Below are 16090 nucleotides of genomic sequence, written 5' to 3' on the forward strand. Positions count from 1 at the left end.
ACGCCCCCGCCTCAGATCGGAATTCCCGCCTCAGATCTGCGCGTCTCAGGGGGACAACCCCCCCAACCTTCCCCACCGCCGAGCTTTCAGACCTGGTGCTCAGTGCTGCTCACTGCTGCGTATCCCAGCAGCGCTGTGCTCGGACCTCAGAGACGTCACTGTTTCCCGTCCCCTCCGAGCTGAGGAGCCGCCTTGGCGCTACCCGACCCTCCCGAGACCAGACCGGCTTGTTTGGGGCCTCGGTGGCGGGGAGCCTGTCCCCTGGCCGCTCGCCAGGAGTCACCGGCCCCAAAGTCTGGCCTGCGGGTCACTGAGCCAACCCCATGGGAGGTTCGGGCCCTAAATCAGAGGTCCCAAGTCAGGCTTTCTGTAAATCATACACCAATCCCAGTCCCAGCCCTCTGCCAATAACTGGAAAAGACAAGGGGAATTGACACAAGGGAACTTTATTGAGAGGAAACATGGTCACACCCAGCAGACATGCTTTCCCTCTCATTCTGTGCGCGCGCTCTCTCTCTCTCTCTCTCTCTCTCTCTCTCTCTCTCTCTCTCTCACACACACACACACACACACACACACACACACACACACCTCACTCTCATCTCCAGCCTCTGACATGGTCCAGTTCTCAGTCACTGGGTGGGACGCTCCTCAATTCCTAAGATCCAGAGGCAGCAGGGGCAGGAGGGGGTCAAGAGGGGGGAAGAGGCAGAAGTGGCAGGTTCACGGGCAGGGTCTGGAGGGGGCGCAGAGAGCAGGGCTGGGTGGAATGACCAGTGGTTAGGAGAACCCGACAGCGGCAGGAAGAGTGGGATCCAGTGGCTCCAGGGGGCCTCCACTCTGCCGATCCCTCTCCATGGAGCCTCGCTGAGCTGGGGCAGAGCATTCAGGGAGAGCGTCGGGCCTCCCACCCCATACTAGTCCTCTCTGCTGGGGGTGGGGGGGACTGGAGCGGGCAGGGCAGGGCAGGAGGGTAGCAGCATGGCTCAGCTCTGGGGCTCCTCGGGTGCCTCGCCCCCCTCTTCCCCGGCGTTGTCGGCCGTCCACAGAGTCAGGTTGTCTCGCAGCAGCTGCATGATGAGGGTGCTGTCCTTGTAGGAGTCCTCACTGAGCGTATGCAGGTCAGCCATAGCCTCGTCGAAGGTGGTCTTGGCCAGTGAGATGGCCTCCTCCGGGCTATTTGCGATCTCATAGTGGAAAACGGAAAAGTTCAGGGCCAGGCCCAGGCGGATGGGGTTGGTGGGCGGCATCTCCTTCTTGCTGATGTCCATGGCCTCCTGGTAGGCTGACCGGGCAGAGTCGATGATGCGCTTCTTGTCATCGCCGGTGGCCACCTCGGCCAGATAGCGGTAGTAGTCGCCCTTCATTTTCAGGTAGAAGACCCGGCTCTCGGCGTCACCGGCCTCCTTGATGAGGTGTGAGTCCAGCAGGCCCAGCACGGTGTCGCACACGCCCCGGAGCTCAGTCTCCACCTTCTGCCGGTACTCTCCCACCTCTGGGCCTTTCTCCTCCGAGCCCTCCTCCTGGCCTTTCTGTTCGATACTGGACAGGACCCTCCAGGCGGCCCGCTGGCCACCCACCACGTTCTTGTAGGCCACGGACAGCAGGTTTCGCTCTTCACAGGAGAGCTCCTCGCCCTTCTCCACAGCACTCTTCATGAAGGCTGCCATGTCCTCATAGCGTTCGGCCTGCTCTGCTAACTTGGCCTTCTGGATCAGACTTGCTCTCTCCATGGCTCAGCTTTGGGCAGACAGACAGGCAGGCAGGCGGCAGGCTAAACGGCTGCCTCGGGGATCAAGCAGGATTCTGTGCTTCCCCAGATCGCTACCTGCCTTTTGGCTGGATGGCCTGGCTCAGAGCAGGGTGGGGTGGGGAGGGACAGAGGGCGGGACTGAGGCTCTGGACCTACCGCCTCGCCTCTCCTCTCCTCCCCACACCCTTTCCGGCTCTTCCTTAAAGGTAAAAGGGCCGGGATGTGGGGTGAGTCATCGGGACAGTCACCAGGAGAAATCTGGGTGTTGGCTCCACCTGCACAGGAACCTTTCCACGCTCCAAGCTGCCCCCTCTTGTTCAGGGCTTCCATTACATGGGTGCCCACATGAGGTAGCTGCCCCAGTTTCTCAACTCAGATTCTCCTTCACGATGTCCTTCCAGGGGCTAAGGATGGCTCAGCCACCAGGCTGCCTCACCCTAGGCAGACCACATAAAGCCAAGTGCAGGAGGATGGGTTGGTTTTTTTTTTTCATTCTAGAGCACATGTGTCAAACACAAGGCCCGCGGGCCAAATCTGTCCCGCCAGGCCTTGCAATGTGGCCCGCACCGCGCTGTCATCACTGCACTCCGCTGCGTTTCCATCACAATGACAGTTTATGACTGTTCAGTAAACCATTCGGCCCGCGATTTAGGCTGGATTTTAGATTTTGGCCCCTTCTCTGATTGAGTTCGACACCCCTATTCTAGAGGATGGGGTTCTTATTCCTGCCGGATAGGTTCCCCCCTTGGTTCAGGGGAGAGGACTCATGTGTAGCTAGGGCTCCAGTTACCCAACCTTGGTATCCAGTGTCCAATCTAATCCCTGTGACGTCTCTGTGAGGTGGGCAGGATTATGACTACTAGGTACCCCATTTTATTTTTATTTTTTTTTATAAATATATTTTATTGATTTTGTACAGAGAGGAAGGGAGAGAGATAGAGAGCTAGAAACATCGATGAGAGAGAGTCATCAATCAGCTGCCTCTTGCACACCCCCTACTGGGGATATGCCCGCAATCAAGGTATAATACATGCCCTTGACCGGAATCGAACCCAGGTCCCTTCAGGCCCCAAGCCGACGCTCTATCCATTGAGACAAACCGATCTCGGCTAGGTACCCCATTTTAATCAGCTTAACAATAACCCACAACCTTCGGACCAACTGGTACCCCATTTTAGAGACAGGAATACTAAGCCTCAGAGAGGGATGAGATTTGCTCAAGGTCACACAGCCACTAAGTCCCCTGCATCCTACTTCCTTGACTTCTCGCTCCATCAAGCCCTCTGGTTTGTGAGCTCCAGGACGTATTTAGAAGTGTGATCCGAGCTTCTTGGAATGGTTCCATCCCCCATCCTCACTCTCCCTCAGGATCCTGTCCCCTCTGAACTCCCAGAGTGCACAGGTGGCAGCTTTCAGGGTGCCACTTAATGAGGTGTTTAATGAGCAGTCTCTGACGCTCCAGCCCAGCCATCGTAATTAGTCACTCAGTAGGTTTGTTGGCCACCTTTCCCATCACAGCACAATTTTCCCTTTCAAGTTGGTGGCCTGTTGCCACTTGTTTGAGGACTTACCCTCTGGCTCTCCATGCCAGGTCACCTGCCCCCTCCAAGTCACCAGCCATCCTGTATGAGTGGGCCTCACAGAGGGTGGGGGCCCAGATGCTGGCTGGCCCACTTTCCTGCCTGACTCAGCTCACCCTCTGAGGCTGGGAAGCAGGCCACCTGGGTGCTCAGCCCAGTTTGGTTCCCCAGGGGGGACGCTAGCAACTGGGGAGAGAGACAGGGCTAAGAAAAAAGAGGCGACACATACCATTTTGTTTTATGGGGCAGTCCCAGCTGAGGACTGCCTCCCAAAGCCTGACTCTCAGGAGTTTTGCTGCCCCTTCCCTTTGACCATGGCCCCACCTCTGACCTCTGGCATGGATGGAGAGGTCTCTGTTGCCAACCTTCTGTCCCTGTTAGCTGGGTAGCAACTATTGTTGTTAGCTGCCCTCGTGTCAGTCAAGGGTTTCTTTCATCTAAAGGTGTTGGCACTGTGCCCATGAAGGTGGGTTCCTGCTTATCTGCCTCACCCCTAGCTATAGCTCAGATGGGGCTCAGGGGTGGGGCTCCCCTCACTGGGATCTAGCCAGCTTAACCCTGGAGCCAGGACCATGTCACAGGCCGGTCCTTCCCTGGGTTGTTCTTGGTGTCTGAACACCCATCCCCCCTTCTGGAGGGAGGGAGCCTAGAACTCTGAGGCTCCAAGATGAGATCTGCCCCTTAGAAGGAAAAACAGGGACATATTTGGGCTAAAGCTATAGGTTTTCCAAAGAAGCAGAAGGGATTTTAGGCTTGATATCTTGAGGGCTTAGCTCAATCCAGACAGGAAATGATGGAAAGGAAATACTAGTACACTAAAATACAACTTACTGAGGGTGTCTTTAGGGAGTGAAACTGACTTTTTTCCTTTTCCTATTTTACTCAAATCATCAATCATGAATGTGTATTATTTTTCTGAGAGATAGAATAGCGAGTATATTTGGAATCAGATCAGCCAGGTTCAGTTCTTACACGCTGTTGTGGCCTTTGCCAAATGATTTAATAACCTCTGTGTGCCTCAGTGTTCCTAAGTATAAAATGGGGTTGTGAGGATTAAATGAGTTAATGGAAAGTACTTACTTGAGTGGTGGATGGTAACTATTATTATCATGTAGGAAAAAATCCAACTTCATTATTATTTTTTTAAAACATTTAAAAAATATATTTTATTGGTTGTTTTTGTTTGTTTGTTTTTTACAGAGAGGAAGAGAGAGGGATAGAGAGTTAGAAACATCGATGAGAGAGAATCATCAATCAGCTGCCTCTTACACGCCCCCCTATTGGGGATGTGCCCGCAACCAAGGTATTGTACATGTCCTTGGCCAGAATCAAACCTGGAATCTTTGAGTCCGCAGGCCGACACTCTATCCACTGAGCCAAACCGGTTTTGGCTAACTATTATTATAAAAATATACACTCACAGCATGAACATGGATCTGAAGCCTATGAAATGAAGAAGAGCCCCTCACCAGGCCCAGCTGGGTGTCCACATGGGAAGGAAGACAGATGAATGGTCAGATATGCTCATTCAATACTGCCTCCTCCTTCTCCATCTTAGACATTCCTCTGGCCTATGAAAACCCTGGGCCCTTCAAGGACCTTCTTTTGATTAGTCACCCAGCCCAGGCTTTCCAAGTCGTGAGGGAAAGCTGGAGGTCCCAGAACAACATAAACTTGGGACCTGGCAATTTTGGAGCTATTTCAGTCTCTAGAGAGGGAGTATTCTCTTTTCCATCACTCAAACCTGGAGACCTGATGGCATGCCCTTGGCACAGACTCTGGGTAAGAGAAAGGAAGCCCCTCTCTCCCCTTCCCTGCTGAATCTGGGAGCCAGGCTGCCTGACATCTCCTGCTGGCTCTGGCCTGTCGATTCTGAGATCCTGATATCCTGACTCAGATCCTGTCTGATGCACCTCCCTTTGCCTCCAGGCTTCCATTTCCCAAGTCCAGAAGCCCAGGCAGGCAGGAGGCAGCAGGCAGGAGGCAGCAGGCCCCGGCAGGGCACTGAGTTCCACAGTCAGCCGCCTGAGTCAGCAGGACAAGAGCTGGGGCTGCAGCCCAAAGGGGCTTTCCTCATCTTGCCTACCTCCCTCCCTTCTGTATAACATCCATCCTACCAACATGCTTAAGGCCTCTGGTCCCAGAGACAACCAATCCTTAGCTGGTAAATAGGCTTTTGAGGGTTGTAGCAGAGAGAGGAAGGCAGCAACTAGTTGTCTATCTCTACTGAGAACAGAGGATAGGGCTCTGATTGCAGCAGGAAGGACTTAAGATTCTAGGAAGAATTTCCTAGGCCATTTTTCCGGTTTTAGAATGATCAAACTAAAGAGGTGATCATCTTCTCCCCCTAATTATAGAGTTCAGTTATCCAGTCAAGAGCTCACTCTACTAGTTGCCTTTGGTGGTGGTGGTGGTGGTGGGGATTAGATTAATTTTAAGTGAGTCAGCTGTCCTGAGACTTTTCCTCCATAAGATACTGCTGTTTAGAGTATCCCACATTTTCTAGACCAGTCCAGTCTAACGTGGTGTGGAATTTTTGGGGGAAAATTGGAATGAATTCAGGGTGTGGGGCTGCATTCCAGCTCAGGTAAAAAGCCCTGGGCAGGTTCCTTCCTCTCGGCCTGTTTCCCCATAGGTTCAAGGAGGCCTCGCAGGTCTTCTCTAAGCCCCCAGCTGGCTGTGAATGACCTTCTCTAACTTTAGAGTTTCTCCTCTTGAGATTCCCTTCTCCTGAAGCAGCAGTAGTCATTCTTTGGGTAGTGCAGAAGGGTTAGAGGTAAGGGCAGAGATCAGGGTAAAATACTGAATTTGCTGCTTTTATATGCGGGGAGACCCTGAGCAACTCCTATGCCTTCCTTGAGCCTCAGTTCCCTCGTCTGTAAAGGCTGACAGCACTTTCCTCATATGTTTAGGTGAGAAAATGGGCCTGGCACTTGGCAAGTCCCTGCTAAATGGCCACTGTAGTTATTATTATTACTATTATTTAGCTCCTAGCATACTGTGTGTGTATTTGATGTAGGAAAGCATCTGGGAGAGGGAAGGCTCCATGAGTGTTACCCCGGGCTAAGCTCAGTTCAGGGGTGTGACAGTCCCAGACTGAGTCAAACCCTCTGTCCCAGACAAGGCTGGGACCTTTCAGAGTTCAGAGGTCAGCTAAGGCTAAAAGGTCTCTGGAGCTGACACCAGGAGTTCTGGAGGGGCACAGTGAAGAGGATGCTGGTCATTCTCCCTGTGTCACTCCTGGCTTTGTTATGTCTTTTTTTTTTTTTTAATTTATTTTTAGGGAGAGAGAGCAAGAAACTTTAATTTGTTGTTCACCCATCCATCCATTCATTGGTTGACTCTTGTATGTGCCCCGACTGGGGATGGAACCCACAACCTTGGCATTCTCGGGACAACATTCCCACCAACTGAGCCACCCAGCAGGGATGCCGTGCCTTTTAAAAATCTCCAAACAGCACTGACCAGCTGGAACAGAACTGGCAGCTATAAGCAGTGGTTCTCCTGCACACTCATCATAGGCCCTACCCCGAAACCCCCTAAAAGGTGGCACCAGACAGCCAAAGATACGGCAAGAAGAGGGAAATCTTTATTTTGGTTAAAAAAGGTACAGGACAGCAGAGAAGCAGCCCCCAGCCATGGGCTAAGCAGATTTCAGAGGCCAAGCCCGGTTTTCTTTAATTCCTCTGGAGAACAAGGGGCTGCTAGAACTACCGTCGCTCAGTCCCTCGGTGCCTGGAGCAAAGGGTACAAGCATCTTTCTTGCAACCTTTTTACTCAAGTGCTGGGGTGGAGGGGGCCGTGGGAACAGCGTCAAACCAGTTGTGCTTAAAACTGTTACCAAACTTGTTCAGCAGCGTCATCAACCATAACACCCCAGCCCAGACAGCTCCTAAAGAAACCTGCTCAGCTCGACTATGGCTATGCCTGATTCCGGGGGGCAGGCTGTAAGGCAAGATTCCTAAAGAGTCTTGACACCTTACAAATCTGGGGAAGGGGACGTAAGGTAAAAGAGGGGAGGGTAAGTTTCAGCATAGTATTACATCATTGTGCTGACAGCTGCGTTCTGGCTTTTCTATACTCTGGCCAGCATGGAGTGGGGACAGGGGCAAAGAGGTCAGTCCCCTGGCTCCTATGGGGGGACCCTAGAGAGCACACATGTGGGGCAGGCTTGGGGGTAGACCCTGTAGGCACAGATGGTGGCAGATGGGCCACAGGTTAGGCAGGTGGAGGTGCCAGGTGCTTGGCTCCCCCCAGACCACTCCTGGAGAGGAAGAGAGCAGCGGTCCTCAGGAGGTCCTTAAGCCCCCGCACACACTGGAGATCCCGGAAAGACAGCAAAGAAGGAGAAGAGAGAGGGTTAGTGGATTGGGAGGAAAGAAGAGGCCTACAGGGGTCCCACAAAAAGGCCTCTTCCCCACAGGAGGACCAAGGCTTGGGCAGCAGGCAACGAAGCAGGAGAGAAAACAGGCAGGTGAGAGCAAGCTCAGCAGGGACAGAAAGCCAGGACACCGTGTTAGTGATCAAAGGCCCCTATACACCAGGACACCACCAGAATAGGCCCAGGCATCTGAGAACAGGTAGCTAGCCTTTCCCCACCCTCACCCTTCACCTCCTGCGTCAGTCGGAGAGCTGTTATGTGCGAAGCTACTTCCTCTTTCGGAGGGGGGCTGGGCTCTTCGCCCTGACCCCATCCTTCTGCTCAGGGGGGAGCCCTGGGGACTCTACCACCAACAGCATACACACCACACCACACACCAGACAGATGAATGGGCTCCATGGGGTTGTGAGGCATGCGATGAGGATGAGATGGTGTGTGAGGGGAGCGGGCAGTGCCGGCTGACAGGGGAGAGATGGTCTTACCAGCTAACCCTCTGCAAAGAGGACTGTTAGCTCCCCTCAGGCTGTGCAGGAGATGGCAAAATCCTGACAGGTGTCCTCCTGGGGGAGATACCAGAGAGGTGGGCCAGTGTTATGAGGTGTCTGGCTGGGCTCTGCTGCCCAGACAGAGGGCCAGGAAGGCTCCAGCTCTCAAACTGGAATCTACTGTCTCATAAACATTTTCTTAGTGGAGCCGTCACTGGAGGTCAGAGTAGAAAGAGAGCAAGGAACAAGAACTTGGGGTCTCCAAGCCCCTGTGGCAGGGGAAGGTGGAGGGGACAGGCGGCCTCTTCTTACACACTATCCCTAGCCTCAGTCCTCTCTGTTCTGCCTCCAGCAGACAGACTCCAGCCAGGAGAGAACTTCAGCCAGGTCAGTGGGCTGCCTGCCTTCTCTCTGTATCCCCAGGAAAGACAAAGTTTGACTGAAAGAATAGACGGCTGCCATTTGGGGCCTCAGCAAAGAAGAGCAAATAAAAACCAAACCAAAGCAAATCAACTCTTAAAAACAAAAGTTTATTACAAGCAGAAACAAAGAATACTAGCTTAAATAAAAGTCAGGTGGGAATCAACCTCCTCTAGCCAGCTTCCTGCTCCCCTCCCAGTGCCACTGCAGGATGGCGCGGGCACTAAGGCTGGGTGAAGGGAAGCTATTTTCCCAGAGGAGATCTGTGGCTGCCACTTCTCAGCTGCCTGTGACGCACTAGCCTCTGGAGCAAGGAAGGGCAAGATAAGGGGACTTCTTAAGTCATTTTCCAAGGACTTCAGCCCTTTTGAAGGACCAAGTGGGGGAGAGAGGAACAATTTGCTATGTATTTTGACAAAAAACTATAGTTCCTAGCAGAGGAGGGACATCCTCTGAGTTTCCAGCCTAGATTTAAGCCAATTTCACGCACGTTGGCCCACCTTGTTCCTTCATTCCTTCCTTCCTTTCCTCTGGATGGAGGCCTCCAGTTGGCAGAGATTCCCTGTCCTTTAGCCCTTGGCACTGGGTCCCATACTCAGGGCTTGGAGGAGGGGGTGTGGCTTGTAGGGTGGCAGCGGCTCCTCCTAGCCATTACCCCATGCACCACACCCAGCCTCAGCCTGTCTAGGCAGATCCCAGCCGGAAGCCTGACCTGGGGGGCTGGGTGGCAGGGGTGGGGTTGGGGGTGGCTGAGTCCCAGCCACTGGCTGTCTGAAGTCCCTCGAGGAGGGGGAGGAAGGAGGATGTGGGCTGAGCTACACGGGAGCCCAGGGATCTCTTGTAACCACTGAGCGCATTCCTTGTCCCCATGGCTCAGGCCGGTACTGCTGCTGCTGGCTGACACTGGAGGGGGATGGTGAGGAGGAGGGTAGCCCAGGGGATGTGGGGAAGTGGGAGCCAGCCACATTTGTACAAGGGCAAGCATACACACACACACACACACACACACCACATATACTCACAGTCAAAAGGTCTTTTGTAATAAACTTATTAAAATTAATTTTTTTCTTCTGATAATCCTTAACCTGGCACTACACAGACAGAAAAATGGCTGACTTTTTAAGAATTCTTCTTCCATTTAAAAAATGTAGAAAAGAGGTCTATAAAATTGTGCAAAATACCCAGCATTAATAAACCCGTTTCAAGTATTGCCAGCATGAGTATTACCTACCCATCCCAGACCTGACTTGGGAAAGAGGTGGAGGCCCAGCCTGGGATCCCATAGAGAACCCTCTATGGGCGGAGAAATGGCGAGGCCCCACTTCCTAGTGTGCTTCCCAGGAATCATGCTGGAGATGAGGTCTTGGGTGCCTGGCCAGCTGGTTTGGCTTCTCTGACACAGGCTACCCTGCCCCCATCGCCCCATCAACCTCCAACTCTGCCTTCTCTACCTAGAACCCAGCTCTATCCTATTGGCCGACTCCATATAAAAAAAATAAAATCGAAGAAAAACAATGATCATCACAAAAAGAATGAAGGAGCCGGCAAACCAAAGTAGCCCATGGGAACATCTGTCCCATGGCCCACTGTCCAAGGCCACTGCTCCTGGGTCTTGTTTCACCCCAGAACCCCAGCTCAGCAGAGTTCAGCAGCTCCCCCAACTGGAGGCATTCCACTCAGTCCGCACCCTCACTCATACAGGGCTCGCCCTGGCACAGAGACTTGGTGTGGTCCTCTGGGCACCTGGCCCTGGCCTCTCTATCCTGTCACTCCTGCCACTGGACAGCTGGGGGGATCTCAGGCCGAAGAAACCTGGGTCTGAGGAGCGGAGGGTACAGCCATGGAACGGTGTGGGGACAGCACGCAGGGTGGGAAATAAATACGAAAAGACTTGAGTCTTTGGTGGCTCTACTTCCCTCGGGTGGGATGGGAAGGGTCCCGGCAAGTGTGGAGTGCGGCAGGTGAGTGCGGAGGGCAAACAGGCCAGCAGGTGGCAAATGCTGAGCCAGGTTCAGGGGTGGCCTCCTACCATGCTGGCATCGGCCTTGGCTCCACAGGCTGGCTCGTCGCTTCTGATGGGCGAGGGCAGCAGGGTGTCAGGCTGCACAAATCCCCTCCGGTCAATCAGGCTTCAAAAACACAAGGTGGACATGTGAGGGCTCTGCCTGACACCAGGGCTCCAGACTGGGGGCTGGATGGCAGAGACTTGGTGTGGTCCTCTGGGCACCTGGCCCTGGCCTCTCTATCCTGTCCCTCTGGGGGGAATCTCACACCTCAGGCCGTGGGAACCTGGGTTTGGGGAGCAGAGGTGTGGGGTTAGCACACAGGGTGGGAAATAAATGGCCCCACTAAGGGAAGTCCAAGACCTAGAAAGACTGAGGCAAAGGGAGCTAGCTGTCTTCCCGCTGGGAACTCAAGACTCCCTCCTTCCAGAAGGGCCCTCTCTCCACACTCTGGACACCTGGCTTTTGGCCACAGAATTTATTCACTGTTAATCCAAACTAGCTCACTTTTCTGTGCGGCTGCCAAGAAGCCAGGCTGCAGGCCAGAGGAAAGGGATGAAAGGGCTTTTGGAGATAGTGCGACTCCTACTGTCCCTTTTCTGGCAGAATTGGTGGGAGGAGAAGGGGACGGTGTGGGAAGTTTTACTCCGTGTCCATTGCCAATTAGCTCCCATCTGGCGCCCTCTGCTGTCAGAATGGATGGGGCGCTTCTTAAAAGGGCTGAACCACAGGGCTTTCTCCTTCTAGGAGGGAGGAGGAACCCCCCGCCCCCCGCCCCCCAGTCCGCCCACCCCCTGCCCCAGTCTGACCAGCAGCACCAGCAGCACCAGAAGGGCAGCGCTGCTCAAGTGTGGCCAATAGATTAATTGTGGTTATCCTTGGGGAGTAAGATTACCTGTGAGACCTAATACTCTTCTTTTTCATATTTTGTACTTAATTTTTATTTACAATGAGCACATGATTTAAAATTACAACTCTCCATAGAACTCCTTTATGTGACAGATGTCCTGAGAGCGTTCAGCAGGGGATGGGGACAGAGGAGTGTAACGTGGGGAGAGGTCTGCTGATTCCAGAACCTCTTTGAGAGATGTGGACTCACAAGGTCACCCGTCTCACCTGGGAGGTAGGGGGCTGCAGAGCACAGCACAGCAGTTGGTGACAACACTTTTATGGCTGTAGGGGTTGACAGAGGCCTCGCCACCTCTCTTGCTGGACCATGAGCCTTTGATCTGCAAGTAGAAGGACTGGGTCAGACACCTATCTCCCTTTGCTTGCTTTTCTAAGAGGGGGGTCTAGAGGCACGGGGAAACTGGCAAATTCTAAAACCAGTTCCAACTAGATTACTGGAGAGGACATGCCTTTAATTGGGGCCATTCAGAGAGAACGTGGGGCACTTCGGGATGGTGGGGGGCACCTAGTGGAGAGGAGGAGACCCCAAACAGGAAGGAAGACAAGGGAGAGCCATAGAGAAGCCTCCAAAGGAACTTCTGGGGTGCATCCTTCCTTCTCTGGCCAGCCTCCTAAGGTGGAGGGCAGGACAAGGGCTCAGGGCCCAGGCTGCGTTCCCTGCCCCTGACTCTCTTGCATAACCCCGGATAGATCACTACTTCTCTGAATCCTCATTTGAAAAATAGGGAACTCTCTGATACCAACTTTCTGATAGTACTGTTGGAGCACAGACGAAATCTCACCCATCTCTAGCTCCGTGAAGCCTACTATCAAAGGCACTGAGGAGTTTAGCAGTGAAGGACACCTGCTTAACTTTAACCCAGAGATTTCCAAATTTATTTGGCTATATCAGCCCTCTTTACTTAACCCCTTAGTAATAACCTACAGAACCAGCACCCAGGAAACCACCGTAGGAGATTCTGCTCTGTACCAATCACCAGGCACATGATACCCTATCATGTGTGTTAAGTTTTGTTTCACTAAATGAGAAGCTGAGGTCACAGAAGGCATTTTCTGTTGGTCGATGGGCCCTTTAGTATCACATAGTGACCCTGGAGTGGACGCTCTTGTTTGCTTATTCGTTATTTGGGAGAACGGGAATGGGGAGGTCAGGTCCCTGGCCCAGGGCTGAGCACATAGTGAGTGCTCAGACAATGCCTGTTGGTGAGGGTCTGTAAGGCAGCAGGTAGGGAGAACTGATGGAACCTCAGAGTCTTGTCCGGGCTGTTCCCCCTCAATAAGGAAGCCCCAGGGAGCCTCAAGGACACCAAAGAACAGTCACATCTCTGCTGTCTACAATTGCAGCAGGGGACAGTGAACATGGACATGGCATCTGGGTGAAATCCTAACTCTATCCCTTCCCAGCTGCATAATCTTGGGCCAAGTCACCCAGCCATCAAGTGGAGAAAAAGCATCCCTCAGAGTTGGCAAAAGGACCGAGAGATGATGGGAACTGAAAGAACTCTGGACACCACAATGTGCTGACCGAATGTGATGACTGTTATGGTGCGAGTGCTCCTTTTCTGGGATTAGGGAGACAGCATCTTGGGGGCCCCTGGTGCCTGCACTGAGCGCCAAGACAGCATCTTGGGGGCCACAGAAGCCTGCCCTGGGTCTCTTAGGGCGAAGACAGGAGCACTGAAGGAGCCATCTGGCGGCTAACATCTCCACCCACGTTCCCCAGCAGGCTGAGAGTCAGGGCTGCACTGCTGCCACTCCAGCTCCTTCAGCCCTGCCTCCTGCCAAGGGTCCTGCCTAGAACCAGGGGTTGCTCCAGCCTTACTCACATCTTCGTTAGTTGTCAGGTTGGAGGCGACGAGGTAAGTGTGAAACCCTGAGAGGCCCAGGATGGACCAGATGGAGAAGAAGCAGATCACCAACTCCAGCACAGTGAGCAGGCGGTCAAGGATCCACAACCAGGATCAGGGCTGGGAGCCTCCCCTGCGCCTGAAATCTTGCCACGCCCAGCCTTTCTCCCCTCTCCTTCCCCAGAAAGGAAATAGGTGTGTAACCGTCCTATGGCAGTCACCTCTCTCAGCGGGATCACCTCCTGGGCCTCAAGAAGGGTTGAAGAGCTCCCCTCAAGAGCAGGACCAGCCCAGGTTGATGGACAGTAGTTGGAACTAAGGGTTCCATGCTACTGTGGACGTGGTCCAGGGAGCTTGGTGCCTTAAGGGAAGACAGGGACCATGGCTCTTGAGAGTTCCCAGACACTCGGTCCCACAAGAGCCCATTTAAGATCGGCTCAAGCCTGGGTGTGTATTGGATTCTAGAGGACAAACACCTGCTCGACATGGCTGCCCTCTGTTTACAGGATGTGTGGGAACCCACCCCAGTGGCGGGGCCTCAGTTCCCATCAGGCTGCCCACTAGCAGACAAAGGCAAAGGATATCTTGCTGGTGTCTCCTTCAGAGTGGAGAGGAAATTGCTTCCCTGAGAGCCTGGAAGAAACAGGAGAGGATACGGCTCAGAGGGACGGTGACCACGGCTCCTCAGCCTGGCTGAGCTGGCTGGCCCGCCCTCTGCCTGTCCCTGCTCCCACTGCCTCTGCCAACTCACGGAGCGTCAGGTGGGTGACCACACAGGCGAAGATGAAGGCCGTCAGGAACGAGAGGGAGAGAATGAACGCATAGAAGAAGCGGTAGTTCCGTCTCCCCACACAGTTGCCCACCCAGGGGCAGTGATGGTCAAACCGTTCTGGAAAAGGGCCGGGGGAGAGGGGTTAGTGCAGGCCTGGCTGGCAACCAACCAGCACAGGTGTTCAGAGGCCTCACACCTTGGCTGGCTTTCCCACCCCCTCACTCTCCGCACCAGCAGCTCTTAGTTCCTCAGACACTCCCTGCTTCTGGTCCTGTGAGAGCTCACACATTCTTCCCCCTCTTTCCTGGTGAAGGGAAATCCCTCTTTCATGTCTTGGCTGCAAAGTCACTTCCTTAAAAAAGTGTTTTCTGCCGGAACCGGTTTGGCTCAGCGGATAGAGCATCAGCCTGCGGACTGAAAGATCCCAGGTTCAATTCCGGTCAAGGGCATCTACCTTGATTGCAGGCACATCCCCAGTGGGGGGTGTGCAAGAGGCAGCTGATCAATGATTCTCTCTCATCGAGGTTTCTAACTCTCTGTCCCTCTCTCTTCCTTTCTGTAAAAAAATCAATAAAATATATATTAAAAAAAAAAAGTGTCCTCTGACCCCAGGCAAGGTAAGGGTTCCTGTTATTTGCCCTGTTTCCCTGGCACTTATCTTTTGGAGCACTTTGTCTATGGTGTTCACATATTTATTTATTTATTTTAAAATTTTAATTAAATTATCTTTGTACATATACCATTGCTTCCCCCCCCCCCATACATGCCCTCCCCCCCCAGAGTTTCACATATTTATTTACAATTAGTAGACTGGCCAGTGTCCCCTGCTCAATTGTAAGCTCCACAAGGGAGGCCTGTGTTGGCCTCACAATGAGCTGAACACCAGGGCCCAGGTGTGCCTGGTACAAGGAAGATCCACAAAAAATACTTGTTGCCCAGCCTACGAACCCTGCCACACACCGCAAACTAATGACCCTTGTCCCTCGAGCTAGAACTAGAGGCCCACGGAGGGGCTAGATTGCTATGTAACTAGTGGAGAACTGGCACCTGAGGCCTGGTCAGAGGGCTGATCTTATACCAGCACCATGTCCCCGGGGGCAGGGTCACACCCAGACTGGCGAGGAAAGTCCCCTGTGGGAATATGGGTCACAAGCCCATTGTAGGCCTCGCACCAAGCCCAGCACCCTGTGCAGAGGGTGGGTGGGGCTGATTCTCACAGATGAATGACGCCCACTGAGTCACCCACTTCACTGCCTGTCGTCATGGGGTGTTCCCCACTGTTCTCTTGCTCAGGGAATGCTGAGCCAGCTTGATGAGCTCACTGCCCTGGGGACTGTGCAGTCACAGAGGCACAGCTCACCGGGCCCTCTTGCATAGCATTTACCTTATGATACCTCCCAGGGGCACACCCTTGGTCCCCATCAGAGCTGCCAGCCTCTGGAAAGCAGGGAGAGGGGACAACACAGTCTCTGGTTCCCCAGCAACCACTGCAGTTGTGGGTCAGCAGCTCAGCTTCCAATCCCGGCTACCTCTTCTCCACCTCACCAGCTTAAACCCCTCTGTTCCCAGACTCTTGTCCCTCCCAAACCCTGAGAGTCAGATCAAAGTATTTCAGTATAACTGGTCCCAGGTACTGGGTGGTAAATCATTTCCTTTCTGGCCCAAATGCATCTAGAATGTTATTGGTCCAAGTCTCTGGTTTCTGGGACCTTGGACCTCTGAGGACCAGGCTGAGGCCTAAAAGAAGAGTTCAGGGCCTCTCAGTGTCTGCCTCACTTCAGAGCTGGGGGAAGAAATCCACTGATCCCCGGCTGAAGCCAAGACACCAGTGCTCACACTCAGAGCCACTGGTCATTCTCAGGTTACTCCTTGGTCAGAACAAATCTGAGTGAACCAGATTTCCTGCTCAGTCCTGGATCTCTCCAACATGCCACCCCGCT

The 16090-nt window shown here is 53.4% G+C and overlaps 2 protein-coding genes across 8 annotated transcripts in view; both read right to left on the bottom strand.

Moving 5' to 3' along the window:
* Positions 1-434: 434 nt before the first annotated feature.
* Positions 435-1882, bottom strand: SFN (stratifin). The gene has a single exon (XM_036444742.2). It carries the CDS (start codon positions 1731-1733, stop codon positions 987-989), a length of 747 nt encoding a protein of 248 aa, XP_036300635.1. The 5' UTR covers positions 1734-1882; the 3' UTR covers positions 435-986.
* Positions 1883-2921: 1039 nt separating this feature from the next.
* ZDHHC18 (zinc finger DHHC-type palmitoyltransferase 18) overlaps positions 2922-16090 on the bottom strand; it is a 33159-nt gene continuing 19990 nt past the window's right edge. The window contains exons 4-10 of one of the 7 annotated variants that reach the window (XM_036444737.2): positions 14130-14267; positions 13963-14011; positions 13358-13460; positions 11739-11851; positions 10649-10748; positions 8197-8274; positions 6904-7650 (exon numbers count right to left, since the gene is read on the bottom strand). In XM_036444737.2, the coding sequence (XP_036300630.1) occupies positions 8233-8274; positions 10649-10748; positions 11739-11851; positions 13358-13460; positions 13963-14011; positions 14130-14267 (545 nt within the window). In that variant the 3' untranslated portion in view covers positions 6904-7650; positions 8197-8232. Of the gene's footprint in view, positions 3520-6567; positions 6589-6903; positions 7651-8196; positions 8275-8710; positions 10749-11129; positions 11158-11738; positions 11852-13357; positions 13461-13962; positions 14012-14129; positions 14268-16090 lie in introns of those variants that run through there. The other 6 variants (XM_036444734.2, XM_036444740.2, XM_036444735.2 and 3 more) reach the window with 6 other exon arrangements.

Source organism: Pipistrellus kuhlii, unplaced genomic scaffold (genome assembly GCF_014108245.1).
Source record: "Pipistrellus kuhlii isolate mPipKuh1 unplaced genomic scaffold, mPipKuh1.p scaffold_m20_p_2, whole genome shotgun sequence".
In the NCBI taxonomy this organism is placed as follows: domain Eukaryota; kingdom Metazoa; phylum Chordata; class Mammalia; order Chiroptera; family Vespertilionidae; genus Pipistrellus; species Pipistrellus kuhlii.